The sequence below is a fragment of the Schistocerca nitens genome, chromosome 6, assembly GCF_023898315.1.
Source record: "Schistocerca nitens isolate TAMUIC-IGC-003100 chromosome 6, iqSchNite1.1, whole genome shotgun sequence".
Lineage (NCBI taxonomy): Eukaryota > Metazoa > Arthropoda > Insecta > Orthoptera > Acrididae > Schistocerca > Schistocerca nitens.
Genome location: NC_064619.1, coordinates 118,713,671 through 118,730,755, shown reverse-complemented (window position 1 = coordinate 118,730,755; position 17,085 = coordinate 118,713,671). Strand labels below are relative to the sequence as shown.

At 43.8% G+C, this 17,085-nt stretch overlaps 1 protein-coding gene across 2 annotated transcripts in view; it reads left to right on the top strand.

Annotated features, from left to right (window-relative positions):
* LOC126262245 (GPI ethanolamine phosphate transferase 1) overlaps positions 1-17,085 on the top strand; it is a 274,209-nt gene that overhangs the window by 11,478 nt on the left and 245,646 nt on the right. The window contains exon 2 of one of the 2 annotated variants that reach the window (XM_049958725.1): positions 12,336-12,456. The exons of the other annotated variant lie outside the window; for it this stretch is intronic. Coding sequence (XP_049814682.1) covers positions 12,336-12,456 — 121 coding nt within the window. The remainder of the gene's footprint in view (positions 1-12,335; positions 12,457-17,085) is intronic. 2 annotated transcript variants of the gene reach the window in all.

Genomic DNA, 17,085 nt, shown 5'->3' with positions numbered 1-17,085 from the left:
CCAGACTTTCGTAAAAATTCTGGGGGCACTATACTGCTCAGGCAATAGATCGGTGGCAGCAGGTTACTCTGAGGTGTAAACTGCCTCATTGAATGTTCCATGCCTTCCCAGTCTCACGATGTCACCCTCCAGTGGAATTGCGGCGGTTTTTTCCAACGCCCGGCTGAGCTACAGCAAATGTTAAGCTTTACACCTGCTATCTGCATTGCCCTTCAGGAAACCTGGTTCCCAGCAATGCGGACCCCTGCCCTCGGCGGCGGTAAGGGATATTACAGGAACCGTACTGACTATAATCGAGTGTCAGGTGGAGCTTGCGTTTATGTCCTAAACTTGGTCTGTAGTGAACATGTGCCTCTTCAAACCCCTCTTGTAGCTGTGGCTGTCAGAATAAGGACGGCACAGGGAATAACTGTCTGCAATGTACATCTTCCTCCAGATGGTGCAGTACCCCTGAATGTATTAGCTGCACTGATTGATCAACTGCCTAAACCTTTTCTTCTTCTGGGAGATTTTAATGCCCATAACCCATTGTGGGGTGGTACCATGCTTACTGGCCAAGGCAGAGATGTCGAAACTTTACTGTTGCAATTCGACCTCTGCCTCTTAAATACTGGGGCCACCACACATTTCAGTTGTGGCTTGTGGTTGTTACTCGGCCATTGATTTATCAATTTGCATCCCAGGACTTCTCCCATCTATCCACTGGAGAGCACATGACGACCTGTGTGGTAGTGACCACTTCCCCACCTTCCTGTCATGACCCCAGCAGCAGGCACACGGACACCTGCCCATATGGGCTTTGAACAAGGCGGACCGGAGAGCTTTCACTTCTGCTGTCACCACTGAATCTCCCCCACACGGTAACATCGATGTGATGGTTGAGCAGGTGACTAGCACAATTGTTTCTGCGGCAGAAAATGCGATCCCTCGCTCTTTAGGGTGCCCAAGGCGTAAGACAGGCCTTAGTGGATGCCGCAAGTCGCTGAATCAATTAAGGAGCATTGGTGAGCTCTACAGCGGCATAAGCGGCACCCTTCCCTGGAGCACCTCATAGCCTTTAAATGGCTCCATGCCCATGTTCGCTACCTCATCAAACAATGGAAGAAGGAGTGTTGGGAGAGATACGTCTCCACCATTGGGTGCCACACGTCACCTTCCCAAGTCTGGGCAAAGATCAAACGTCTTTTCGGGTACCAGGCCCCAACAGCTGTCCCCGGTGCTACCATAAATGGCAAGTTATGTACTGACGAAAACACGATTGCCTAGCACTTTGCTCGAGCCTCTGTGTCGGAGACTTACCCCCAGCCTTTTGCACACTCAAATGGCGGCTGGAAGGGAACGTCCTCTCATGCACTACGTGCTGCAGTGAATCCTGTAACACCCCATTTACAGAGTGAGAGCTCCTCAGTGCCCTTGCACATTGCCCCGACACAGCTCCTGTGCCTGATACCATCCACAGCCAGATGATTAAACATCTCTCATCTGACTACAAGTGACATCTTCTCGTCATCTTCAACTGGATCTGGTGCGATGGCGTCTTTCTGTCGCAATGGTGGGAGAGCACCATCATTCCAGTGCTCAAACCCAGTAAAAATCCACTTTATGCGGATAGTTATCGGCCCATCAGCGTCACCTATGTTATTTGTAAGCTGCTGGAACGTATGGTATGTCGGCGGTTGGGTTGGGTCCTGGAGTCATATGGCTTGCTGGCTCCATGTCAGTGCAGCTTCCGCCAGGGTCACTCTACCGCTGATAATCATGTGTCCGTCGAGTCTGCCATCCGAACAGCCTTTTGTAGATGGCAACCCATGATTGCCGTCTTTTTTGACTTACGTAAAGCATACGACACGACTTGGTGTCATCATATCCTTGCCACATTGGATGAGTGGGGTCTCTGGGGCCCACTCCCGATTTATATCCAAAACTTCCTGTATCTCTGTACTTTCCGTGTCCAAGTTGGTGACTACCATAGTTCTATCCATATCCAAGAGAATTGAGTCCCACAGGGCTCTGTATTAAGTGTCTCTCCATTTTTAGTGGCCATTAACGGTCTAGCAGCAGCTGTCGAGCCCTCCGTCTCATGTTCTCTGTATGCAGACGCCTTCTGCATTTCGTACTGCTTCTCCAGTACTGTTGTTGCTGAGCGGCACCTCCAGGGAGCAATCCACAAGGTGCCGTCATGGGCTCTAGCCCACGGCTTCCAGTTTTCAGCCGCAAAGTCGTGTGTCATGCACTTCTGTCGGCCGTTCATCTAGAACCCACACTTTACCTTAATGGCAATCCATTCACTGTAGTGGAGACATATCAGTTCCTAGGACTGGTTTTTGACGCTCGATTGACTTGGCTCCCTCATCTTCGTCAGCTTAAGCAGAAGTGCTGGCAGCACCTCAATGCCCTCTGTTGCCTGAGCAACACCAGTTGGGGTGCAGATTGCTGTACGCTGCTGCAGCTCTACAGAGCCCTTATCCAATCCTGAATTGACTATGGGAGTGTGGTTTATGGTTCGACAGCACCTTCAGCATTGCGTTTACTCGACACTGTGCACCACTGTGGGGTTCGATTAGCGACAGGAGCTTTTAGGACAAGTCCGGTGACCAGTGTACTGGTGGAGGCTGGTGCCCCTCCACAGCAGATCAGACGTGTGCAACTGCTCGCCACTTACACAGCACACATTCATAGTTCCCCTGAGCATCCAAATTATTGTCTCCTTTTCCTGCCCGTGGCAGTCCATCTCCTGCGTCGGCATCCCAGATCGGGGCTAATGATTGTGGTTTGCATGTGGTCCCTTCTCTCCGAACTGGAGTCCTTCCCTTTACCACCTCTACTTGCTGTCTGTTCGCGTATGCCTCCATGGTGTGCGCCTCGGCTGCAGCTTTGTGTGGACCTTTTGCATGGCCCTAAGGACTCCCTTAACCCCGCCGCTCTCCGCTGTCACTTCCTCTCAATTCTTGACGTGTTCCGGGGCTCTGAAATGGTTTACACCGACGGCTCAATGGCTGATGGTCACGTAGGCTTTGCATATGTTCATGGAGGACATATTGAGAAGCACTCCTTGCCAGTTGGCAGCAGTGTTTTCACTGCAGAGCTGGCGGCCATATCTCGTGCTCTTGAGTACATATGCTCATGCCCTGGCGAGCCATTTCTCCTGTGTACTGACTCACTGAGCAGCCTACAAGCTATCGACCAGTGCTATCCTCGCCACCCTCTGGTAGCGTCCATTCAGGAGTCCATCTGTGTCCCGGAACAGTCCCGCCATTCCGTGGTGTTTGTGTGGACTCCAGGACACATCGGAATCCACGGCAAAGAACTTTCCAACAGGCTGGCCAAACAGGCGATACAGAAACCGCTTCTGGATTTAGGCATCTCCGAAGCTGACCTGCGTTCCATCTTCACCGCAGGGTTTTGCTGCTTTGAGAGACGGAATGGCATAACAGCACGCACAACAAACTGTGTCATTAAGGAGACTATGAATGTGTGGAAGTCTTCTGTGCAGGCCTCTCGCAGGGAATCAGTTGTCCTCTGCCGGCTCTGCATTGGCCACACATGGCTAACGCATGGTTACCTACTCCATCGCGAGGACCCACCTCAGTGTCGCTGTGGCTCCCAAATGACAGTTGCCCACCCCTTGCTGGATTGCCCACTTTTGGCCACTCTACAGCAGACTTTTAACTTTCCCAGCACCCTACCTTCGGTGTTGGGCAACAATGCCTCCACAGCAGCTCTAGTTTTACGTTTTATCCATGAGAGTGGGTTTTATAGTTCTCTGTAGGTTTTAGCACATGTCCTTTGTCCCTCTGTGTCCTCCACCCTAGTGTTTTTAGGGTGGAGGTTTTAATGTGTTACAGAGTGGCAGGCTTTCCCTTTTTATTCTCGTGGTTGGCCAACCACTGTATTCTGCTTTCATGTTTTACTCTCTTCTGTTTCTAGCAATTCTCTGTTGTTTTCTTGTCCTCTTTTGTTCCTTTTAGTGTTTGTTGCCTTCCTTTCATTCTTGTGGCTTTTCCTTTCTTTCTGTTTTGTGTTATATGTTTTGTCCTTTTTATTCTCACACTTGTGGCATTGTTTTATTAGGAACAAGGGACTGATGACCTCGTAGTTTGGTCCCTTTTCCCGCCTTTAAACCAACCAACCAACCAATGACCCTCATCAACTGTCAGCGGTCTCTGTCAGTCAACAGAAGAAGTCGGCCTCTACACTTTTGTGCTGTACGTGTCCCTTCACATTTCCACTTCACTATCACATCGGAAACAGTGGACTTAGGGGTGTTTAGGAGTGTGGAAATCTCGTATATAAACGTATGACACGAGTGATACCCAATCACCTGACCACGTTCGAAGTCCATGATTTCCATGGAGTGCCCCATTCTGCTCTCTCACTGTGTCTAATGATTACTGAGGTCGCTGATATGGAGTACCTGGCAGCAGGTGGCAGCATGATGCACCTAATATGAAAAACGTATGTTTCTGGGGTGTCCGGATACTTTTGATCACATACTGTAGCTCAGTCAGTAAGAATAATACCTGTGAAAATGAAGGTTCTTGGCTAAAGTCTGAGTCTGGCACACAGTCTTCAAAACAGCACACATTCTGCTGCAGATTTTAATGTTCATTGTGGCACATGTTGTTGATTATTTAGCCAAACATCGTGTATTAATGTGCAATGTGCAGGTACAGAACACAGAAGCTGGGAACACCCACCAGTCACTAGGACTTCTGACAAAACCTACTCATAGAACACAATCATGCTTGGGCTTGGATGGTGATTCATAAAACTTTCAGTCAAGAGTATTGCGCTCATTGTCCCACAAAGCTGTTTGCAGAGTGGTTTTGTTAGCAGCCCATTCATATTTATTCCCAACACAACTATCTTTGAAGATGCTTACCTTAAGGACACTAATAGCTGCATAGTGTAAACACCTGGGTTGGATATTCAAATGTACCCTGATCTGGTTCCTTATTGTTACTAAGATGTAGTTAGAGGTAATTATATAAAGCAGAAGTTGATCCATTACTGATCTGTGTGTTATAGTCGCAGCATTTATCACTCCACTCTGAAGGCAATGGCTCAGTATATCCCCTCTAGCTTTTTAACTGGGTGTCTTCTAATTTAAAACATAAATAAAAAAATAAGAATACCTGTTTCTGTTACTCATGTAAGATGAAAACCATCTGCAAGGTACATCACCAATTCTGCAATACCTAAGCTTCTCTAAAAGAACATTGTCAGCTGTACAGTCATACAGATCGTCGCAGGTGCCGATTCCATGGGGCCTGAGGGCATGCGAGCCCCCTCAAAAATTCGTTTGGGGGGTGGGGGCGGGGGGTGGCAGAGCCCCCCTCCCAATAATTTAAGAAAATTATTAGCTATATTATGCTTTGTAAAATCACAAAATTACTTTGGAATTTTTTATTTTCCTTGTTTGATGATAGTTACCTTTTAAAATACATTCAGTGATGAGTTAAAACAAATAATTATTATGGTAGTAAGCAGGTTAACTGAAAAAGAGTGATGTGGATCATGATAGTGTCACGGTGCTGCAGGCACACTTAAAATTTGTCCTGGCTTGTGAACCTTCGGGTAAAGCCCGGCGCAGGCGACATCAAAAGGACTGGAGCAGAAGTGCCTGGAACCCTCTGCCTTGCATCGCCTTGATGCTTCGAGACATTACGATGCCGCGCTCTATATAAACCCCACCCTGCTGTCTCAGTCATTTAGTGTGGATAGTTTCGTTCAGTGCATGCTGCAGACATGTTTAGTGTTCGGACTTTAGTGCCTAGTGGACTATTTTATATTGACTATATTTTATTCGTTTACTTTAGTCTCTTAGTATTGTGAATTAAGTTTGCAATGGATAAATTTGTTTCCAAAAAGCCGCGCTTGAAAGTTGATGACACTGCAAGTCAGCCTCCAGCAATTACTGTGTCATCAATTGCTTCGTCATCTTCAGGTGAGAACTGTTCACAGCTGAAACCTGGAAAATCCAGTAAGGGAAAATCATTTCAGCAGTCTTGGTGGATCAAATATACATGGCTAGAATATGAAGCATCTACCGAAAAAGTTTACTGCAAAGCCTGCAAAGAGGCAGATGCTAAAAATCTATTACAGTTTTCTTCAAAAAAAGAAGACTTTATTGGCTTATACGAGGCCCCCAACACTGAATCACAAACTCTGTTTAGTATTTTAAAAGACATTTTTGCTCGTCTTCATTTGTCAATGGATAACTTAAGAGGACAGTTCTATGATGGTGCCTCGAATATAAGAGGTAAGGTCAAAGGATTAAAAAAGTTGGTTTTGGATCTACAACCAAAAGCACATTATGTGCACTGCCCTGCTCACTGTTTAGATTTTACGTCTATGAGGGATATTATGGCTTTAGCCAAGGACTTAATAAACACTGTAAGGGAGTCCAACAAAGGGATAGGACTTTTGACTTTTCAGAAGCATACGCTGTGAGAGTGCCAACGACCAAGTTGGTGTACGACCCCTTTGCCCGACTCGATGGATTATGCAAGCTTCTAGTATCTTGAGAATATTGAAAATCTTTGAAGAACTTCTAGAGTTTTTTGTAACATTTTCTGCAGAGGACAAAACAGAGGCAGGTTACAAATGTGCAGGCTAACATGAGTCAGTGTTACAATTCAAGACTTATTTCTTTTTACGTCTTTATTGCCATGCAATGAGCCCAGTAGAGGATGTCAATGAAAAAATTCAATGTCCTCGTCTACGTGTTGCTGATCTGGAAAAAATATATGAGGGCTTGATTTGTAAATTGAAGGGAAGGCATGATAGTTTTGAACACTTTTGGGAATTGTGTTTAAAAGAAAAACCTTCAAAAGTTGATTTTTCACTTCCTCGGAATCAAAGTAGACCAAAGAAGTATGAAAACAACGAAGCCAGCTCATCACACACTTTCAAAACTCCAAAGGAATACTACAAAGCTATTTACATTGAAGTGTGTGAAATGGGGCAACCTTGCATTACTGAGCGGTTTGCTTCAACTGGACTCGCACAGGTCATTGCAGTTGAACAAGAGTGCTTCCTTTTAGTAAACAGAAGTGAAACTAATTTGGGAAAATCAACTGAGTTTTTCAAAAATGACCTAGACATTGAGAGACTGCACCTGAATATGTTAGCCAATATCGCTAATAAAAAACAACTAGTCTTAAAAAACATGCATGATTTAAGAAAGTACATTACACAAGAGCCTGCAGTTGGAGAAATGTTATGTGAAGTAGTGAAGTGCATTAAGCTTCTGCAAGTAGTTCCAATCACGACAGCAACAGCAGAATGGTCATTTAGTGCCCGTAGATGTCTAAAGTTACATATCCTATCAACAATGAGACAGAAGCGATTGAACAACTTGGCTGTTCTTCATGCCCACTGAGATGTTTTGGATGAATTGGATATCCGACCAGTCATCAATGACTTCATATTCAGTGATCCAGTCAGATGGTCAACATTTACACCTTTCTAAAGACACTCTAGCCCTAATAATGGCATTTAGAGCAACATTTAAAATCTTTATAAAATAGAGAATTAAATACATACATAATGTTAAATTTTCAGTTTCAAAATATTAGTACTAGTTTAGTACTGTATTACTATGTTACTATAGTACTGTATTAGTTATTTTCAAATACTTAAATATTTTTAGGGTGTAAGACCCAATTAAAACCTGCTATTTACATACTTTTTGACTGAAAGTATTAGACATACTGTATTAACTTTATTAACTGTATTAAAGCATTAACTTTGAGATATTGTTTTTATTTAATGAACCCTGAGCCTTATTCAGAGTAAGCTTAAATTAGCTGATTAATAAGTGAAATAAAGTGCTATTACTGTGCGACAGCAATATTTTATGATTTATTCTTTTAATGATACAAAATTGTTAAGGCTTTCGTGGCCACTTGTTGACAAACTGCCTATTGGCTTCTGTCTCGGGTTCTTCGGCCGACGTTCATCTAATGATTTATCTGACGTTTCGCCAGCACGAGTGGCTGGCATTGTCAAAGCTTCACCCTCCATTGCCGGTGGTGAACTGGAGCCGATCTCGCGGCCGCAGACTATATGTACCTGGCGCGCCAACATCCGAGGGCTTCTCCGCGGTCATTTCCGGTGTGGTTCTCCTCTTGCTACCTGCGACGGTCGTTCGCTGCAGTACGGGAAGCCAGGATCCGTTTACCTTAAGGCTTTCCTCTTTCTTGTTCAAACTGTTCGCGTGTTTTTGTATTTCTACAGCTTCTCTACAGCCAGAACTTCCGTGTCGGCGAATTTTATTGTGTGGTCGGTCTCATTCAGTGCGTGCTCTGCCACGGCCGATTTCTCCACCTGCCCCAACCTGCAATGTCGCTTATGCTCTTTGATCCTGGTGTTAATGGATCGTCCAGTCATTCCGACGTAAACTTTTCCGCATGTGCATGGTATACGGTATATTCCCGACATTGCAAGTGGGTCTCTTTTCTCCTTCGCCGATCTAAGACACTTTTTGATCTTCCTTGTCGGTTTGAAAATCGTCTTTACGCCATGTTTGCGCAATATACGGCCAATTCTGTCCGTCACTCTGGGAATGTATGGCAGAAAGGCCGTACCCGACATTTCTTCTTCTGGTTCCTTACTTCGCCGAGTGTTTGGCTCTGTTACACTTCTAATGTAATTTGTGGAGTACCCATTGCTCCTCAGAACAGTTTTCAGGTGTAGCATTTCTCATTTGAGGTGTTGCGGCTCACATATTCGTCCTGCTCTCGTTACGAGCGTACTAATCATGCCTCTTTTCTGGCTCGGGTGGTGGTTTGACAGTTTGTGCAGGTATCGGTCCGTGTGTGTCAGTTTTCGATACACGCTGTGTCCCAGGTTTTCGCCGTCCCTAATGATTTATCTGACGTCGGCTGAAGAACCCGAGACAGAAGCCAATAGGCAGTTTGTCAACAAGTGGCCACGAAAGCCTTAACAATTTTGTATTACGCCTGTACGGGGAGGAGATTTGCAGATTGTACCGACGCCTTGACCAACGACGGAAGAAGAAAGCGCGACTGATGTCCTCTCTCGCCTTTCTGTCACGACGCCGAGATGAATGTGCTACACCGAAGTTCTTGAGATGTAAGTGCCTATTCACCACCGCTCAAGCACATCGTATCTACGACAGAATGGAACGAGCTTTTCTTTGTGAGTGAATACATGTGGCAAGAACGGATCAGGAACTTCTGGACATTTTCTATCAACTAAGTAGCAGAATGCATCGAGACGACTGGGACAAGATCGATAGCATCACTCACAGGAGCATGCAGAACGAACTCGAGCGCTGCACTGAGCGGCAGAAGAAAAAGTTTGAAAGATGCCGGAAGCAGACCGACAGGGCGATTCCCGACATGTCACACACAGTGGTCAACCTCACTGAACGACAATTGACCGAAGAGGAAGTGTCTGTTCTTCAAAAAGGAGGGAATTTCGCTATTGTCCCGAGAACTATACCTATGGAGGACATCATTGCCAACACCGAAGCAGCCATTCGGACCCTTCCTTGTGAAAGGGCAGAGGAAATACGCACTGAAACAGCCAGGATACTGCACCGAGCAAAACCACCAGCTTGCAACCTGAAGAAAGAAGAAGTACAAGCCATTAAGAATCTCAACGCCGACAAGAGTATATTGGTACTGCCTGCCGATAAGGGGAATGCGACCGTCGTAATGAAGACCGAAGATTATGAGCAAAAGATCCGAGACCTATTAGATCCGACGACGTACCGAAAACTAAGTGCAGATCCGACGCAGCGTATCACTCGGAATACGAATCGATTAATCAAGGTCTCTTCTCTGCCAGCGGACATACAGAGAAACCTGCGCAACACAGAAGCCCTACCACCTCGGCTGTATGGATTACCCAAGATCCATAAGAACAACGTTCCACTGAGACCGATCGTTAGCGCTCCTGGCTCACCAGCGTATAAACTGGCAAAACACTTGGCCTCTCTGCTCCAGCCACACGTGGGGAAGACCGACACATACATTAAGGACTCAGGACATTTCATTGAGAAGCTGAAGGAACTGAAACTTGCACCAAACGACATACTGGTCAGCTTTGATGTTGTTTCGTTATTTACGAAAGTGCCAGTCAGTGACGCTCTGGAGCACATCGGTTCCATGTTCCCGCAAGACATCAAAAAGCTCTTCCATGCATGTCTCACCACGAGCTATTTCACGTGGAATGGTGATTTCTACGAACAGCTGGAAGGCATCGCCATGGGTAGTCCTCTCAGTCCAGTGGTGGCCAACTTCTTCGTGGAACAATTCGATGCACAGGCACTGGACTCGGTGACTTGCAAACCTAAGATGTGGTACAGGTACGTCGATGATACTTTCGTGGTGTGGAGTCATGGTGAAGAACAGCTCGGTGACTTCCTAAGGCACTTGAACAGCCTCCATGCCAATATAACATTTACCATGGAAGTAGAAAAAGACAAGAAACTACCATTTCTAGATGTGCTGGTCACAAGGGACGGTGAAAACCTGGGACACAGCGTGTATCGAAAACCGACACACACGGACCGATACCTGCACAAACTGTCAAACCACCACCCGAGCCAGAAAAGAGGCATGATTAGTACGCTCGTAACGAGAGCAGGACGAATATGTGAGCCGCAACACCTCAAACGAGAAATGCAACACCTGAAAACTGTTCTGAGGAGCAATGGGTACTCCACAAATTACATTAGAAGTGTAACAGAGCCAAACAGTCGGCGAAGTAAGGAACCAGAAGAAGAAATGTCGGGTACGGCCTTTCTGCCATACATTCCCAGAGTGACGGACAGAATCGGCCGTATATTGCGCAAACATGGCGTAAAGACGATTTTCAAACCGACAAGGAAGATCAAAGAGTGTCTTAGATCGGCGAAGGAGAAAAGAGACCCACTTGCAATATCGGGAATATACCGTATACCATGCACATGCGGAAAAATTTACGTCGGAATGACTGGACGATCCATTAACACCAGGATCAAAGAGCATAAGCGACATTGCAGTTGGGGCAGGTGGAGAAATTGGCCGTGGCAGAGCACGCACTGAATGAGACCGACCACATAATAAAATTCGCCGACATTGAAGTTCTGGCTGTAGAGAAGCACTATCATACGCGCTTGTTTAGAGAAGCTGTAGAAATACAAAAACACGCGAACAGTTTCAACAAGAAAGAGGAAAGCCTTAAGGTAAACGGATCCTGGCTTCCCGTACTGCAGCGAACGACCATCGCAGGTAGCAAGAGGAGAACCGCAACGGAAATGACCGCAGAGAAGCCCTCGGACGTTGGCGCGCCAGGTACATATAGTCTGCGGCCGCGAGCTCGGCTCCAGTTCACCACCAGCAATGGAGGGTGAAGCTTTGAAAATGCCAGCAACTCGTGCTGGCGAAACGTCAGATAAATCATTAGATGAACGTCGGCCGAAGAACCCGAGACAAAAGCCTTTTAATGATAGTTTAGGATTTATTTAAATATAATTTCAGTCTCTTCAGAGCTATTTATTCACTGCTCTGTAATAGTCTATGAGCATGATTATTACTGTAAATTAAATTAGCTTTTTACAAAAATACCGTGGGTGTTTATGTTTTGTTTCTTTTTTCAGAGCCAAAAAATGTGTCAGGCTTGTCGAGTTTCCCGGACTGTCGAGTTATTGAGAAAGTCCAGTATCCGGGGTTCTAGCGCGTGCGCCCCCCCCCCCCCCACACACACACATTGGTCTATGCTTAATTTGGCATAGTTCCTTTATTGTGTCACGTATGTAGTCTCTCTCTGTGATGTGGAATGTGCCAATTACTAATATCAATAATTTCCCATGCTACTTTTTGATTCTGAATCAGATATTTATTTTGTAAGCCAAATTGCACAATCCAAATAAATATAAAAAAAATTGTAATCACTTCATATTTTGTCTAATCAAAAATTCTTCTTCTAAAATGAAACATGAATTTAAAATTGTTCAATACATTATTACTATGATTTGAAACTAAATAACATGCACTTTTCTGCCTGCTGTTCAGTGCCATTGTCATGGCTAAATGTGATGTTATGTGCATATAACAGGTTTTCATGTGGGTTTCGTATTACACTCCATTTCTGCAGATGAAGGACGAACATTAACTGAAATGGAGAATAGATTATTGTTTCCTTATTATGTGATGCTCTTTATCTTCTATGTAACATGAATCTCTATCATGTACAAAGAAGGGTATCTGAAGTGTATTTTTAAGGAAGATAGAGGATTTCTTGTACTCTGTGGTACAGTTTGATAATTGTTCTGTTAAAAACATGTTGATTATCTCCTTTGTCTCTCCCTCTCTCTTTAGGTTTATTGTGGAAACAAGAGGAACTTGGGGTATTTCACATACTAGGGTACCAACAGAGACTAGACCAGGTCATGTTGCAATTATTGCTGGACTGTATGAAGATCCTTCTGCGGTAGCAAGGGTAAGAAAAATATTTTGTCACTAATGCTTAAGAATAACTCCAAAAACAGTGAGGTGACAAAAGTCTTGGGACAGTGATATGCACATATACAGATGGCTGTAATATCACATACACAACGTACAAAAGGGGGCTGCATTGACGGAGCTGTCATTTGTACGGGTGATTCATGTGTAAAGGTTTTCAGTGTGATTGTGGTCACATGATGGGATCTGAAAGACTTTGTACATGGAATGGTAGTTGGAATTAGATGCATGGGACATTCCATTTCAGAAGCCCTTAAGGAGTTCAATATTCTGAGGTCTACGTTGTCAAGAGTATGCCAAGAATACGAAATTTCAGTCATTATCTCTTACCGCAGACAACAAGGTGTCCAACAGTCGCATCACCTAATCACTGAGGGCAGCAGCATTTCTGTAGAGTTATCAGTGCTAACACGCAAGCAACTGAAATAACCACAGAAATCAGTAGGATATGTGTGATGAACATATCCATTAGGACAGTCTGGTGAAATTTGGCGTTAATGGTCTATGGCTTCAGACAACAGATGCATATGTCTCTACTAACAGAACAACAACACCTGCAGCGCCTCTCCTGGGCTCATGATGATATAGGTTGGACCCTAGATGACCGGAGAACAGTGGCCTCGTCAGATGAGTCCCAATTTTAGTTGGTAAGAGCTGAAGGTAGGTTTCAAGTATGGCACAGACCACACGAAGCTATCTAACCAAGTTGTCCACAAGGCACTATGGAAGCTGGTTGTGGCTCCATATTGTTATGGACTGGGTCCTCCAGTCCAACTGAATGTATCATTGACTGGAAATGGTTACATTTGGCTACTTGGAGACTGTTTTCAGCCATTCATGGATTTCATGTTCCCAACAACGATGGATTTTTATGGATGACAATACGTCACGTCGCTGGTCCACAAATATTCGCAGTTAGATTTGAATAATATTCTGGACAGTATGAGCGAATGATTTGGCCAATCAGATTCCTGACATGAATCCCGTCGAGCATTTATGGGATGTAATCGAGAGGTCAATACTTGCACAGAATCCTGCACTGACAACATGTTGACAACTATGTATGGCTATAGAGGCAGGATTGTGCAGTGTTTCTGCAGGAACTTCCATTGACTTGTTGTGTGCATGCCATGTCGAGTTACTGCACTACGCCAGACAAAAGGAGGCCTGACAATATTGGGAGGTATCCAATGACTTTTGTCCCCTCGGTGTATAATCATCCTACAAAAGCAAAGAATGGCCATGATTCCAAGAGTTCACAAGATATTCACCATAACAGTAACTACAGTTCTATGGTTCTAGACATCGAGCTGAATCTGAAAGGTAAATTCATAACTATGTACTATTGATTTCCCACCATGAACCATGGATCTTGCCATGGTGAGATGCCTTGCGTATCTTAATGATGCAGATTGCCAAACTGTTGATGCAATCACACTGAAAGGAGGGGGGGGGGGGTGGTTATCTGTGGAGTCACCTGACTAAACATATGTTCTTTGAAAAGGGGCAGCAGTTGAAAGTATGGGGAAATTACAGCTATTATATTTCCTGGGGACATGCAGCTGTATAATGTATGATTTTATGATTATGTCCTCCTCTTGGGTAAAATATTCCTAAAGTAGAACAGTTCCCCACTTACATTGGAAATGCAGCTCTACTACGTGATATTATGATGATGGCATCCCCTTGGATAAAAGATTCCTAGAGTTGAATAGTTCCGTACTCAAACCTCCAGGTGAGAACTACTTAGTAGGTTGTTGACGTTAGGAGAAACAAATCAAGCATTGTGGGGATTGGAGTGTATGAAGTTCTCATACAGTTTTTAAAAAATATGAACTGTTAAATATTTGATTGTTTGTCACGATAGGTTGAGTAAAAGCTTGATTTGTACAGAACACATTTATCAAAACACGTCAACCAGTCTCTCACTATACAAACATGTTACCCTCATAGCCGGTAACAACTGAGTGTCTGCTTCTTGCTGTCAGATTCCCTTCCTGCACCCCTCGCCTGATGTCAGACTACAGAGGGTATGTTCACTACACAAATACAATGTAAAACATATCTCTGATAACATATGCCATTACTTATTGTATTTAAATGGAGGCTGTGACTCTTATTGTCACAACCATGCAGTGTTAGAGCCCTTGATCAGGTAGGTAGGCTGATTAGAGAAATTATGAAGAGAAATGGGTGGATTGAAATTAGATATAGTAGTGAAGCAAGTGCAGTGGGAGGAGGAGCATAACTACTGGTCGGGTGAGTACAAGATTAGTGGCAGTAGGTCAAGTAGGGGCATTGCAGGAGAAGGGCTAATAATGAATAAGAAAATAGGAGTGTAGTATAGCTACTGCAAACAGCATGGTGAATGGCTTATGATTATTAAGCTAGACAAAAAGAAAACCTCCACTACATAGCACAAGTTTTATTTCCATGAGAGCTCTGCAGATGAAGAGATTGGAAGAATGTGTAATGAGATAAAAGAAATTATTGAAATAGTTAAGGGAGGTGGAAATTTAATTTGATAGTAGGAAAAATGATAGGAGGACCAGAGCCGTACCAAGGTGATCCTGTGTTTCTTAAAATGAGCTATAACGTTCAATCGATACAGGTAGCCATACCGTAGGTGCAACCACAACAAAGGAGTGTCTGTAAAGAGGCCAGGCCTTTTTAGAAGTTTATTGACTGATCTACCCTTGTTTTTAGTAGTTGATGGATTGATCTGCCCTTGTAACAGCAACCAGCATGGCCTTGCTGTGCTGATGCTGCAAAGGACTGAAAGCAAGGGGAAACCAGAGCTATGGCTTTTTTCTTCCAAGAGAATGCTGCTGCACTGAATGGGAAGGATCCCTGGATGGTGACTACTTAGGAGGATTTCGTCACCAGGAGAAATAAAATTGGTTTTCTGTGGGTTGGAGCATGGCATGGTAGATATCTCAGTCAGGTAGGCAGATTAGAGAATTTAAAAAGAGAAATGGATAGGTTGAAGTTAGATATAGTGGGAGTTAGTGAAGTCCAGTAGCAGGAAAAACATAACTTGTGGTCCTGTCAGTACAAGGTTATCAACACAAAATCAGACAGAGATAATGCAGAAGTAGGTCTAATAATGAATAAGGCAATAGGAATGTGGGTAAGCTACTATGAACAGCATTATGAATACTTCATTGTAGCAAAGATACACACAAAGCCAATGGCCATACAACTTTATATATGCGTACTATTTCCATAGATGATGAAGAGATTGACAGAATGCATGACAAGATAAAGGAAATTGTTCATATGTAGTTGTGATGGGTAGCTGGAATTCAGTAGTATGAAAAAAAGAGAAAAATAATAGAACAGCATGTGCTGGGGGAGAGGAATGGAAAGAGGAAGCCACTAGGTAGAATTTTGCACAGAGCGTAATTGAATCGTCGTCAGTATTTGATTTAAGAATCATGTAAGATGGTGGTATATGTAGAAGACACCTATGGACACTGGAATGTTTCAGAGTGATTATGTAATGGTAAGACAGAGATTTCAGAACTAGATTTCAATGGGTAAGACATCTTCAGGGGCAGATGTGAACTTGGATAATTTATTGGTTATCAACTGCAGGACAGAACTCAAAAAATGCAAAAATGTAGGAAATTAAGATAATGATGACACTTGGATAAATTGAAAGAACCAGAGGTTGTTGAGAGTTTCGCAAGAAGCATTAACAACATTCAGTTGAAACTGGGGAAAGGAATACAATAGAAAATGAATCAATAGCTCTGAGAGGTGAAATGGTGAGGCAGCAGAGGTTTGCATGGGTAAAAAGACAATACTTAGTAGAAATCCTTGAATATAACAGGAGATATTGAATTTAATTGATGAAAGGAATAAGTATAGAAATGAAGCCGGCGAAAGGCAATACAGATGTCTAAAAATTAAATTGTCAAAAAATTAAGCAGGAAGGGGTAGGCCAGTGCTGTATAAAGAAGGGGAAAGCTGAAAGATGGAGGGTTATGGTCCCTACAAGGGAAATGAACTTGAAGAAAATAATATAAAAGGATTCTTGTTAAACAGAACTGCGGCAGATGTTGAATATTCCTTGTTTAACAAGAATGCATTCTTACACTCTTGGTTATCCACAATATAAAGTGTGTTGATTATAGCAAGGAAAGAGGAAGTAGGTGAAGTTGAGCTGGAAGACCTGCTGATGCGAGAAGAATTTGACACAGCACTGAAAGATGTAAGTGGAAATGAGTCCCCTGAAATAAGGACGTTCCCTCAGAATCCTTGGGAGAGCTAACCATGAGAAAACTATTCCACTCAGTGTGCAAGACATATGACACAGGTGAAATATACTCAGATTTCAGGAAGCATATAATAATTTCAATTCCAAAGAACCCAGGTGCTGGAAGCTGTAAGCTCTACAAACCATCAGTTATGGCTTAAAAATATTGACACGAATTATTTACAGAAGATTGGAAACACTGGTAGAGGCTGACCTTGGGGAGGAACAGTTTGGGTTCTACAGAAATGTAGAAACGCGTGAGGCAGTACTGACCCTACGACTTGTCCAAGAAGAAAGGTTGAACAAAGACAAACTTATGTTTACAGCATTTGTAAATTTAGAAAA